At 40.5% G+C, this 14,158-nt stretch overlaps 1 protein-coding gene across 3 annotated transcripts in view; it reads right to left on the reverse strand.

The window, feature by feature from the left end:
* ITPR2 (inositol 1,4,5-trisphosphate receptor type 2) overlaps positions 1-14,158 on the reverse strand; it is a 241,673-nt gene that overhangs the window by 173,506 nt on the left and 54,009 nt on the right. The window contains exons 10-15 of one of the 3 annotated variants that reach the window (XM_051772363.1): positions 12,138-12,182; positions 4,415-4,566; positions 3,141-3,240; positions 2,832-2,992; positions 1,112-1,253; positions 246-404 (exon numbers count right to left, since the gene is read on the reverse strand). In XM_051772363.1, coding sequence (XP_051628323.1) covers positions 246-404; positions 1,112-1,253; positions 2,832-2,992; positions 3,141-3,240; positions 4,415-4,566; positions 12,138-12,182 — 759 coding nt within the window. Of the gene's footprint in view, positions 1-245; positions 405-1,111; positions 1,254-2,831; positions 2,993-3,140; positions 3,241-4,414; positions 4,570-12,137; positions 12,183-14,158 lie in introns of all 3 variants that reach the window. The other 2 variants (XM_051772362.1, XM_051772364.1) reach the window with 2 other exon arrangements.

Consider the following 14,158-nt stretch of genomic DNA (forward strand, 5'->3'; position numbering starts at 1 on the left):
AGAGAATATTTTTAATAGTAGGAAGCTCATGAAGGAAGCAGTGCACCCCAGTCTCAGTTTGAGCCTGTAAAAGTACAAGGTGAAGTTGTGATATTCATTGCTGAACTTTCAATTCATACAGTAATAACCCACAAAAAAACAGGCCTTTCACCACAGAATCCCACTTGTAAGTGCAGAGAGCGATGTCAAATCCAGGATATATAATTATAGGAATCAGGAGGAAAATTACTCTCAGCACCACTGACCTGGTTCTTCCTATAGTCCTGTTGGGAATGTCTGAGAACTCTGTAACATAATCTCAACACATATTTGTAGGGAGCATATCTCTGGTCACCCAGGTCTTCAAGTCTCAGCATCGATCCTTCACCTTTGTCCTTAAAAGGAGCTTTGAGGATGCCAAATATCTGTTCAAAATCAGAATTGATGACAATGAAAACCAAACCCAGATTTTTACTAAACTTAAATTAACAGCCTTGACTAAATGCAAGTGGGGCCACAATCTGAGACATTACAGCTGTATGCATTTGTGTTCAGCTTTAGATTTCCCACCAACGTGACTGATATTGCTTTCTCTATTTCTGCTGTTCCCAATTTTGACCACTGCTTGTTAAGTGCCTTAACTTGGGATACATTAAAGGAAAAGGAAGACTATGCTGACTGCTGTCCAATTTCATCTTTTTCCCCCCTTTTTTTCAATTATTTCAGTAGGCTACTTAAAGAGACCATTAATTTTTATTTACTTGCAAGTTTGCCCTCATACAAACAAAGCCAGAGGTCTAGAAGGGCATTGGAATTTTTCCAATATGGGGAACACTTGCAGGATTGGGACAGTGCTGCACGCTTATTTCAAATTTTGTGAACACTTTGCTCTCAAATGTAGCCTTAAAAGTCACGAGAATCACATGAAACTAAGCCATCAGACACATACTTCACTCTGGTTCAGGGACCAAGAGATGAGCCTTGACCCAGTAGTGTCATATTTACCCTGTCCAACCACACACAAACCCACCATGGCATAAGCCACATTACCCAAAAATAACATTTTCTCACCTCACTGTCTCTTACAATCTGGTTGCAAACACAATTAAGTTATTAACACAGTAGGATGTACCTGAGCCAATATGTTTTGTTCCCTCATTAGTTTCTGTCGTTCCCGGTTTGGCTTGGTAACGATCACATCCAAAACTTCCTGCCCATTATTAGGCACATCAGCAACAAAGAAAATGAGATCTTCCAGTAACTTGGTTACAAACCTAGAATGAATAGACAAATCATTATTATATATAGTCATTCAACACTTGTCAGGATTCATTAAGAACAAAAATCATGTTTATAACAAGTTTTACCTGGCAAAATGGAACTTCTATCACTGCAAAGTTAAGCTTGGCACATACTTAAGGATTCTAAACCTTGGTTCAGCAGAAGCTTAAATCAATCACAGGGCTGTTTACCAAGGCATTAAACAACAACCAGAGGGAAAGCAGGAGAAAAATACAGGCTGCTGGATTGATACACAGTATTCAGAGATGCAAAATCTATACCAGCTGGCCTCAAGGCCCAGGAGTAGTAAAAAGAAACTTAAACAGCCTAGCAAGAATTTTTATGTTTTATCATGGGTCCATGAAACAAGATGATGGACTCAGCAGAGGAACAAAAACATTCTGCCACCAGATAATTTCCCTACTGACCCGAGAAACTGTTTCATATATACACTTTTTCATATATATATATATATATATTCATATATAACTGTTTTCATATATAACTGAGCCAAGAAAGTCTCAGCCCACTGATAGAGAACAGCAAGGTATGTGTGTCCTCCAAGAAAAAAAGAGCAGAAAAGGCAGATTTAGGATGAAGCAACCAGAAATAAACTGTTGGGACTTCTCTTTATCTAAGCAGGGAAGTGATAAGACAGTAAAAAGATGTTTGGGTTCTTTTTTTTTTTTCACTCAGCTTTTTGAGGCTGAGTACCAGCACCCAGGTCATTACAGATCTGCCTGTTATGATATTAAACCACCTGGTCTAATTGCTACTGGAAACTGACTGCAAAAATCCAGTTTTATCACCAAAAATTAACATCTTCAGGAAAAAAAAAAAGGACCTGTATATGATGCATTACAGGTTACAAATTAACATTGCTAGAGAAGCTGTCTTATATCCAGTTTAACCACAGGCAGGTGAAGACAAATAGTGAACTTCATCACTGGCAGTGGGATACATTTGGTTGCAACAAAATCCCTTAATTCAGGGGCAGGTGGGAAGAACAAACATGCTAATAGTGCTACAGCCCAAGTGGGAATGAATACAAGGGGTAAACACCAAAATTATGTAAGGTAGGAAAAGAGAATGGGGGAAAATAGAAACAAGAAAGCAAAGGGATGACTGGGCCAGCTTCTCAGTCACACTAAAACCTCCTTCTGAGGCTTTTGCAGCACGAATATGAGGTGAACATGAACTTCACACAGATCAAGAGCCCTGCTGTGCTGCCTGTTGTATGGATGGCCATCTTGTGCATGAGAATGAGGTGCAGTGACCCCTCATATTGCAGCTCAGAAGTGGTTTATCAAAGGAAATTAAGACAAACACATTTACCCATTTATTTATGTGGTCAGTGAATTGGGGAAGTGCTGTTTATCTCCATTTTACAGAAGAGATGCACAAATCAGCCTAGATGCTGTGGCAGAGGTGAGATCTAACCTCCAGCTCACTCTCCCAACTGCCTCTGCACCCATGAGGATATTACCAAATTTCATTATATTGTGAGGTCATGATGTCATGAGTAACCAAACACTAATTTAGGAGGGGAAAAAAAAATAAAACTCACTAACCTTCTTTCATTCTGGGTTATTGTTCCATTCTCCAGCTTTTTAACTGTTGATGCTAAAACCTTGTTTGCATCATTAGCAAAGTCCAAGTCTCTGACCTCAGACAGAGGAACTGACACAATGGCAAAAGCTTCCTTGTCCTCTTTGGTTTGGCACGTCCCAATCTGCAACAGTTTTTGGTTTAAAGTGGGCAAGGAGTGTTCTTACCTTTATCCTGATTATTATGCATATTTTATATGTTTGAAGGGAGATCACTGGTAGACAAATTGAGGAATGAGTTTGGGATTTTAATCCCAAGATATAGGTGTTTACCTTTAACATCACAGGTCTCTCCTCATCAGTGTCTATTGGAATGCTTGTACTGGTGACCCAAGTGTTAGTGCATAAATGCCTCAGTCGGACATAGGAGTTCCTAAAGGAGGACAAAGCAAACAACAGGCAGAGCTGCAACAAGAACAGCATCTTGGAATTATGCAGAGGGCTGGTTTTAAGTAGGAGTAAAATATTCTTCAAAGAAAAGAAAAATTAAAAGGGAGATGTTATAAAATCCCATTCCAATAGAAACACATTTCATGAATAAACCCAATTCTTTCATTGTTTTCTTTTCTGCAGAATAACGGCCCCCTTTAAGTTGTCACAGCACAAAAGCCAGAAAGTAAAGCTGACCGTGGTTTCACAGCTTCACCATAATGATCTGCAAACCCTCATTCCAGGGTTTCCATTTACAGTACCAGTTCTCAACTGAAAATCAAGTGAACAAAGAGCAGACATGAGATCCTTCAAAATTCTTTCCATATGATAATCTGTGGTATTATCAAAAAGCAAGGCTGAGAAAGCAATTGCAATTTTAACTCTGAATTTTACTTTTGAAATATATTCACTGTGGTCTTTGTTCACGCTCTCCCTTTCACGCTGATGGGCTTTGAGTATTCAAGTAAGCAAATTATCTGGCAAAACTTAGCATAGCAAACACTCTTCAAAGCCTCATACAGCAGTATTTGTGGGTACCCAGCTTTAAAATCATAACAACTAGCCCCAAGTGTCTGCAAGTCCATTCAGTCACTGTGACTTATCTAGCCAATCTCAGTTATGCAACACAGTTGAAAATTTCAAATATTGACAATTAAAACCCAGAAGCCACTTGCTGAATTCATCTGAATAACAAATGTCTTCGGTGGCACTGTGATCTGTCAGGGAAGCAGAAGCCCAGTTCACGACACGCGTTATTTGTTGGGAACAATCCAGTTAGATCTATTAGGAACACAGTTTTTTCAAGCAGTGCACAGACCTCAGTTCTGTCCTCACATATATCTGTGCGATATTTAGCCCGTTATTTTTCTCTTCACAGGTTGTTTAAGTGTCACTTGTTTTATCCCTATAATTATTTTACCCAGTCACAGCAGCAGCATCATGTTTTATACATCCCTTGTTTACCCATGAACACCCCTCAATTTTCAATGAGAGGATAATACTTGCTCATGTTTGATTTTTTTTTCTGCTTTACTCACCAGCATAATGCCAGGGAGAAACCCTGTCAGTGCAGCACTATTTTCTGCCCTTTTTCATTCCCTTTTTTTTTATTTTACCTTGGAACCAGGCAATCAGCTCTCTGAAGAGTGGTGGCATCCAGTTCAAAGAGAGATGCGATGTCATTTCCATGTGGCACAGAGACCAAAGTATACATAATCTTCTCCCCTGCCTGGCGCTTCTTCTTTGAAGCAGGAAGGTCGCCTTCTCTCTGCTGATTAGGCACAAGGGTTATTTGCTTGCATTATAAATCCTCCAATTACCTTGCAGACAATCTGAATTGTAATTTTTTTTTCCTCTTTTTACCTTCTAGCAAGAATTTACCACGACTGGCTTTGCAGCGACACAAAGGATGCACTTTGCCTCAGGCACGTGAGGTCTCAGGCAGTCATTAGAACAACAGCAGGTTGTGAGCTACGGAGAGGCTGCAGCACTGGATGTGCTATTACTTGGCACCTACAACTTCAAAAAACCTGCAGTAGTTGCAGTCCCCTCACTCCCATAAGATGAAACTCACAGCGCTGGTTTGGAAAGTTCAAAGAAGAGAATTAATGAAAGTCAGTTTTTTTGTTTTTTTTAAAGCAGGGAGGGGATTTAAAAATTAAGCAATTTGCATAAATCCATTGTTGTTTCAGTTAAGTTTTTTACCTCTCATTTGGTCGGAATCACAGCAGCACACTTTCACAGAATCACAGAACTACTTAGTGTGGAAAAGACCTCCAAGGTCATCAAATCCAACCTTTGATAGATCACCACTTTGTCAACTAAATCACAGCATTGAGTGCCACATGCAGTCATTTTCCGAACATCTCCAGGGATGATGATTCCACCACCCCCTGGGCAGCCTCTTCCAATGCCTGACAACACTTTCCATGAAGAAATTCCTCCTGATGCCCAACCTGAACCTCCCCTGGCACAGTTTGAGGTCATTTGCTCTCATCCTGTCCAACACTTTCCAAAGAGCAAGAGCCAGGATATCTGCTCCACTAAGATCTACCTGTCCTGGGAAGGGGGGGACACAAAGCACCAACACAGGTCTGATTTTACCCACTGCAAGGGGAGAAGTTTGTTCCCTTTGAGGAGCTTTCAAGTGACAGAGTTGCTCAAACGAGGCATGTGAATCTATGGTGTGATCTTCCTACCACCATCTGCTGAAAGTCTGAGGGGACTTTGCGACCCAGCCATCCTCATCTTTAGTTATCTACATGCCTTTGTCTTCACAGACTCCAAATTCCACCTTCCCCTAGACACACATCTTGGCTTGAAGGAGTAATTCAGAGTCTGAGTCCATACCCACCCAGCAACCAATAGAATTCCTGGTGTAAGTAAAAGCTGCCCCTCTGGGGTGTTGAGTTACACATATTACAAAAGACTAATAACCAATTAAGAGACTGGCAGCCCAGGGCACTTCATGTACACAAAATATATCATAGAGGTAGAAGAAAAGAGGAATGAAGAAAGCCAAAAGAGGGCGAGGGGGGGGAATCAAACCCTGAAAACCTGAAATACTATTATAATGATTTATAATGCAGCACTAGAGAAGAGCTGTACAGAGCAGTGTAAAAGGCCAGGCTGCACTCAGTTTGCATTAGTACCTTGATTAAAACAAAACTGTAAGGGATAATCAAGGGCAAAGCTTTGATTATCCATGTTGACAACTGAGATTAAGCAACAAAAATCAAGGATGAGTGAAACTATGTAAGAAAGAGCCAGTTATCTCATTTCAAGGCACTTTTTGAATCCTTCCAAAACACCCATTTGTTTCATTATTAAGCCTAAAAAATGCCAGCTTTCCATCCCATTACTTCTATCAAGGACAGAGACAGTAGGAAAAAACTGAAAAGGCACATAAACTATAAAAGAATCCTTCTAAGAGTTTAATATGTGTGAAAGTCTAATGTTAAATGAAAATTATTTTCTACATTTCCAAACAAAACAGAAAACTTGAAAACCAGCTTAAACTTCAAGAGGTCTGTAAAGGGATGAGTAGCACAGTATAGTTTAGAACAGCATCCAGAATTTTTGATATTTCCCATAACTTACATTCTGTTTTCCCAGAAACTACCCATTCCACTATAATTTCCAAACTGAAATGACTGGTATACAAAAAGGCAGTACACTTCATAATTGTATGGGGTTTTTTTTTGTTTGGGGATTTTTTAGGGTTTTGGGGGTTTTTTTGTTGGCAGATGGGGTTAAACCACGACATTGACAGGAGTGAAGTTCACCCTGCAGTTTGAGGCTGACTAACCACCCACTAGTCTCCCCAACAACTGTATAGATCCACTTGAGCAACAGAATTGGCTCATCAGGCCTAAACCCCACCAACCAGGCTTAACAGCTGTCAAATCAAACCTGGCATAGGAGTAAGATCTGGTTTTTGGTCTAAAAAGAAAGTCCACTTCAACAGCGGGCAAGACAGTGTCTGCAAACTGCTGGCTGCAATGCCAAGCCTAGCTGAGCAAAACCAGCCCCGCACAAGAGCTGTGCTCCAGACTGAACTCCACCACAAACCTCAGAACTCACCCTATTACATTATTTTAGGATCTGAACCTCACAGCTCAACCTGGATTAGGGGCATTAAGCATTAATCATGGAAAAAACTCCATGTGTCCCTCAACTTGGCAGCTCTGAAAACAAGTTGCATCCATGGAGCACGAGAGACAGCAAGACTGTCATTACATATGAACATGCAGGGATTTGTGTTTATGTCTCAATTTATGTCTCAGTCCATGTGCACACGCCTGTGTGTGGGAGAGGGAGAATGCACAGGCACTCGCATACAGAAAGCTTCTCATGATAAATTAAATTTAGTAAGCAGTCATCAGAATCTGCACTTAAACCTAGCCATTACTGAATCAGCAGATGAGTCTGTGTGAGGATGTGAGAATAAGTGAAAGTATTAGGCTATTTTAAATTAATTAGACAAGATGATGAGCTCAGGAGAAGCACTGCATTCCTCACCAGATAAAAACAACATGACATTTGCTCAGGTAAAAAACTGGTATATGAGCAGATGCAGCCAGAAAAACTGGATTCAGTTGAAAGAAAGGAAGAAAAGAATTGCAAAGGAAATCAAATGTAGAGAGAAGAAAATTTAACTTAAAGCAGTACAAAGAGGAAGTCAGTGGAACAGTTTCAGAGATGTTGGAGATGTGGTCAGTGACAGCTGAGGAAAGCACTTCCAAGACTTTATAGGAAAACAAAGAGCCAGGTGAATTACAAGATAGGAGTATGGAGAGGAGGTGCAAGTACTGTGGGTAAAACAGTAAGAAATGAGTGGGTCGAAATAATAAGAAATAGTAAATTCACTGAGGGAAAACAAGTAAAGTTTTGATTGTCCCAAACTAATCACAAACTAGTGATGGGCTGTCCCAAGTCAAATTAGATCCATATGCAAGGTGAAGAAGGTGGAATCACCTCACTCTTGTTGTGCACTGGTTAAATCACTCACAAGGATGAAGGAAAAACATGTAAGGAGATTTGTCTTTCTTGAGACTTGCAACCCAGCAGACAAACCTTTTTCACAGTTCTTAACAGAATTTGCTAGTAATTGTGACCTACCCTAAATCTTCATTATTCATCTCAGTGGAGCATCATACCTAAAATTTAGGAGATTTACATGGGGTTTGCCTTACAGAGGGGCCTTCATTTCAACTGCAAAAAGCAATACAAAACCATGACAGACCTGAAATACCTTTTCTTTTAGAAACCCAATCTACAATTCCAATAGGTGAAGACTCCTCTGGTGGCATAGAGACAGACAAGGTTAATGCCCTGCTCCTGAATGAATACATTAAACTGCACTACAGATTTCAACAGAAATTAAATTTAATAGCAGCCAGAGTTCTGAAAATGCCTGTTAAACCCAGTACAATGTGGTATCTCAATATGTTAACCCAGTTTAGGAGGCTCTCAGAAAACAGGCATTTTCCCAGAGCAGTAACGTGAGCAGAACTGCCCAGGTTAGATTATTTTAAAAATTCTATATGGAAAGATAATGGAGTAAATGAATGGCCAGCCCTGCTCCTGCACGTTCCAGAGCCCTGGCAGACGGCACGGCACAGCAGTAGCCTCCTGGAACACCTTCACTGTTGACTCATTTGTGAGTCATCGCATTTTTAGCGGAGACATCACGTTGCAATCCTGTTGTTAGGAGCCAGAGACATTCTGTAAGAAACAATGTATGCATTTCCAGAGCTGATTCAGACCTGTGTGCAACAGTAGAATAATAATAATGTGCCAGCATCTGTGTCTCCCCTTCTCCCCAGCCTCTCCAGTGGTCTGACTGCTGGCTTTATATAAGCAGAGAGATGCTGACATTTTAAAGCTGACGATTATTCTTTTCTTTTCAATGTTCTTTAGGTTGTTATTGCCAGGTTAATCCTTTAAAAAACCCCAATAAATCCCCCAACTCTATTCTTGTTTAAACTGCATCACCCATGTCCCATATTATAAAATTATAATTTAACAAACTTAGTTCTGGAAGGTAAAATAAAATTTAAAAAAAATAATTTCCATAGTTTATAAAAAAAAAATCTCTTAGGTTGGCAGCAAGGAAAAAAAGTTAGAATTGCAGAATGTCTGGAATTCATAAAGATAGATAAACAGAAGTCAAAGGAGATACATTGAACTGCACCTGGAAGTCCATGGTAGAACTGCCCAACTTCTTTACAAGAAAAGGAAACACATTCTAAGTCTCAATTCTAAGAAAAATCTCAACAATAAAAGGCAATTTGGAACTGGTTAGAATTAGCACTCTCTGGAAAATGAGGACAAATGGAGTTAAGGCAAAGACAGGCCTTAATGCAAAGGCATTAACAAATGACAGGTTTCCAGCTGTTCTTGACATTTCCCCAATGTTTGGAGCATTCTTCTGGATGCTGTACATTTCTGTCCTTAGAAATAATAGCCTACTTTGCAGCACAAAACACACCACTTTTGGATTTAGTGGGAGCTGTAACACAGAACACCATATTTTGATGCACGATATACTGCAAACTCCTAGACTTCAAGAGATGAAGCAGCTTTTTTTTTTTGTAAGACCCTTGAATCACGGGAAGGTCTTCCCATCTAAAAAAAAAAATAAATCTTCTGGAGCTTAGATGTAAGAATATTAATCATCTCATTGTAAGGTCAAATTTTACCAGAAATAAAAGCAGTCCTTCACAAGACAATTTGGCTGGATTGTCAAGAAGCAGCTCATAAATGAGCAATGAACCACAGTCCAAACATACCTTTAACGCTTGGGAACAGAAGTCCTAATGGTTTCCAGTAATATTTATGATCTCTGGAGCAAAAACTCTTTCAGACTTTTGGGTCACATAAGGCAAAGCAGAAAAGATGCACTTAGAACCCACGTGTCCATGCCCACTACCGTACCACGGAAATTCCTTCTCTGTTGCTGCTTCTGAAAATTCAGTTGCCTGAGCAACTGTGACCAGGACTTGTAAACCAGGAGGGAACATGCACAAGAAGCCCTGTCACACCTTTAGGAGTTGAGAGCTGGCACAGATGGCTGTGCTACCTTTAAAACCCAGACAACAGATATGGAGGTGGTACCAGAGTGGCAGAAAAAAGAAAAACACAGAGTCAATCACTGCTGGAAGGGACCAACACTGAGGCATTTGATGCCACCTCCCTGCTCCAGCAGGGTCATCCCAGAGCACATGGCACAGGGTTGCATCCAGACAGCTCTGGAATATCCCCAGTGAGGAGACTCCACACCCTCTCTGGGCAATCTGTTCAGTGCTCGGTCACTGCACAGCAAAGAAGTTCTTCCTCATGTCCAGGTGGAACTTCCTGGGCATCAGTTCCTGCCCATGGCCTCCTATCCCATTGCTGGGCACCCCTGAGCAGAGCCTGGTCCATCCTCTGCCCCCTCCCTGCAGACACTGACACACATGGATGAGGTCCCCTCTCAGTGTCTCCTCTGGAGGCTGAACAGCCTCAGCTCCCTCAGCCTTTCCTCCCCAGGGAGATGCTCCAGTCCCTGAATCATCTCCACAGCCTCTGCTGGACCCACTCCAGGAGCTCCATGTCCCTTCTGTCCTGAGGAGCCCAGGACTGGACACAGCACTCCAGATGTGTCTCACAGGGCTGAGCACAGGGGCAGGATCACTCCCCTTGACCTGCTGGCAATGCTCTTCCCAGTGCTCCCCAGGATTCCATTGGCCTTCTTGGCCCCCAGGGCACAGGCTACAGGTTCAACCCTTCAGTCATAAGGATTCAAGTATTCACTTCCCATTTCCCTGCTACCCAGACTTCAGATTTTGCTGGGGTAGGGCCACTTCCACCTCCCCTCTAGAGCAGATTTACTTCACGGGCAGTATTTCAAAATATTGCTTCAGAACCTGAAAAAGAAGATGACTTTGCAGTGAACCAGTCAGTCACCAAGCAGAGGAAACACTAGATGATAACCACAGAGCAAGGAAAGCATGTGTGCTCCAGGTTATGTGCTATTAGATGCAAGACTGACATAGTTGACCCTTAAAGAACCCCAAATATTATAAGATTCTTGTACTTTTGAGGGACAATTCAAAACACTGTCATTATACCAAAAGAAATTCCTGCACAGAGATCTGGAGCTTCTGTACTCGGTTGCTCAAGGCCAGAAGAAAGGCTTAAAATAGCCATTGCTGACTCATGGCATTTCCAACAAGACTACAAAGGGGTGAACGATCCAAAGGGATTCCTACTATGCTACAAATGCCTCTAGGCTTGGATTTACATGGAGGTGTTACCAAAAATTGTTAAAAGTTCTTTCACAAAACATCTTTCACGAGAAAGTGCTGAGCGTGTAAGTTAAAATTTCCACAGAGATATCAGTTTTGATCATCAATCAGCTTTGATTAATTTTTTATTGGACGTATTTCTCTAACATGATTTATCTGGCCTGGGGTTTTAGCTGAAACCAATACCCAGGAAGGATAAGCCCAAGTGTTAGAGAAGTCATCTTTAACATTCATGCTCAGATTACTCTTGGGCCTTCTTCATTACCCAGTCCAGGGAATATTTAACTACTTAGATGAATTAAAATGGCTACAAAGCTCCAAAGGCCTTAAGTGTCATTCCAATACAAAAGAGAAACAACTCGTGGAACTTCTGTACTTTTGGAAGGGAGAAGTCTCATTTCTCTAGACAGTTTAGCTTTTATTGTTATATTACCTCTATTACCAAATACCACTGAAGATAGAAAATTAATGTTGTCAACTCCCAAAAAGTCTCAATTTTTATTAAAATTGCAGTCCTCAAGGCATGGGATTATGTAAGAACCTTGGGTTTCATTTCATGAAAACTAAAAAAATTCTTCCCCCGTGCAGAGAAAAACTTTAAAATGCATCCTCTTGAAGAACAAGAGCCAGAAGGCAGGCAGAAAGAAATTAAACTGAAATTTTTCAAAGAAGATCTTGGTGTTTTCAAGGCAGTCTAGGGAATTTGATGGAGAAATTACTCTTTTTTGGAATACTTGTTGTCTTAGTAACAATAAGATTCCCCCAAGGTCTAAACTCCACTTCCTTCACAGGTTATAAAGCACATGTCTGGCCTTGCCCTGTTAGTTAGAATTGCCTAACATGCTCTTGATGTTGTACAGGCAAAGGCTGTTGCCTCCTCCAAACCCATCCATGCTGCAGCAAAGACAGTTTAGATCCTTGCAAAGATGTCCCAGCAGCCATAAAATGTAAATAAAAAGAAAGCTATGAAGGGCTTCCACATGTCAGGCTGTACTGGGTTAAGAGTACAGCATTTCCCAGGTTAAATGAACATATAAATTCCACTTACCAAAGCTTTTCCTTCATTATTAACTTCTGGATAGCGTGGGTTAAGCTGGAAAAGAAAAGAAGTAAATTTTCGGCCATGAGGAAGCTGAACTCTCATTTTGTGGTACCTATCTACTATATCTTGGTAGCTTTTTGATATTTTATAACTGGGGGAGACGGTTTGGTTCAGTTTTGTGTGATGAATCCACACTACAAAAGGACAGTGGAGTGTTTAGAAGCAGCATGAGAATGAGAGTATAAGAATTACCGACTCAATTTCTGACTTAGTTGGCTCTGTCCTCACCTCACAAAAGTGCATCTTGCAACCAAGTTTAACTCAAGAGGAATCTCAAATAACCAAAACCAAAAAGGATGATGAAGAAAGCACAGACAGTTACTATTCTAAACACTGCAAGTTAGTCACCCACACACTTACACACGCAATCACTTCCAGGACTGACCTGGAGCAGATACGTTGAGATAAAAAATTAACACTCTTGATGTCTACTGAGATATTACAGGAAGACAGTGAGTTCAAAATTAACCCAGCTTTGAAACAGGGATGGCAGTGCCACTATAGACAAGTGTTTCATTGCATTGTGGTTCTGCTTAACCATTAGTAATGGGGATAATATTTTCTATCTCATACCAGGACTATCAAGCATTAATTAATAGCTAAAGCAATATGAGAAGCTTGGATGAAAGACACTATAAAGTATTTAACAGCCTTTAATATGATACTACTTTTGACAAGAGAAATATGTAGACTCTAAGATGAGTGATTATGTAGGCAGATACACTCTCAAATAAATAAAAACATACACACCCACTCACTGGCTGCACATGAAACCTTTCAAGATTTGACTTACATAAAGAAACAATTTTGCCTCAATATTTACCAATATTCCCTGACATAGGATATGCCATCAAAGCACTGAAAATGCTGAAGTTATATAAGGCAATTTAGTTCTTAAGCAATCACAGTGTGTATACATCTTACACATAAGTACAGTTATTTTCTTGGCTTGAATTTGGCATTACCAGTCTGGAAGAGCCAGAAGTGAATCGCACAGGGCAAAATTAATGAATCCCAGTAAAACTTTTCAACATCATATTATCATACATCTAACATTACACAGACAACTTTTGTGAAGAGTTTTTTCTAAGTTTATAAAGTTTTTATTAACCATTATCACTTATACCCCTTTACCCACTCCCCCCCTCAAAAAAAAAGCCAGCTCCCCACCATATCATGAACCTGAAGAAAGGTGGAAAACTTTAAGATATTTTTAAAACTGCCGAAAATCCCTTCCCTCTGTGTCACAACTTGATGAGGTAACACAGAAATGACCAAAGGCTTATTCTGCCTTCATTTCAGTATTTGCATTAGCCACTGTGTTACCGTCACATAAGAAAGCCTACTTTCCACCCTGCCTTGACAGCTATCCCAAAACTTGCATTTTGCTTTTCCATGACAATCTCACACACTCTCCTGGCTCTGACTCCTACCTGCTTCTGCCCTACAACAGGAATGGGAGATGAGTGCCCAACAACATACAAGCAGAAGTCATATATGTAACTGTTTCCATATAGTTTTGGTTTCTTCCTAAGTTCTCACACTTCTTTCCGCACTAACTGACACCTTAAAATAATTCAAAATTGCCCATTTGGACAGCCAAGCTCAGCTCTCTACCTTTGGTTCTCCATCAAGACCAGAGAAAATTATCAGGTAATGGAAAGGCCACACTCTGAGGCCTTTCAGCACAGGAGCAAAGAAGGTACAGAAAGGCTAAATTTTACCCTATCTTCAGATTCTGCTGGTTGTAAGCAAGTGAGACAAAGTCTGGGTCACCTCAGGTCTGTCACTAGACTCAGCAAAGAACTGTGCACTGAAGATTTGATTTTGGAACACAATAAACCTACAAGGTTTCACTGAAGGGCTCGAGTTGTCTACCCAGTATGAATTAGGTCCTGAATTCTATCTTTCAGCTGCTTGCTTTCAACATAATGATGATTTTTTTACAAAATAAAGCCACAACAAGA

This window comes from Manacus candei, unplaced genomic scaffold (genome assembly GCF_025592945.1).
Source record: "Manacus candei isolate 608988 ecotype Guabito, Panama unplaced genomic scaffold, ASM2559294v1 h1tg000153l, whole genome shotgun sequence".
NCBI lineage: Eukaryota > Metazoa > Chordata > Aves > Passeriformes > Pipridae > Manacus > Manacus candei.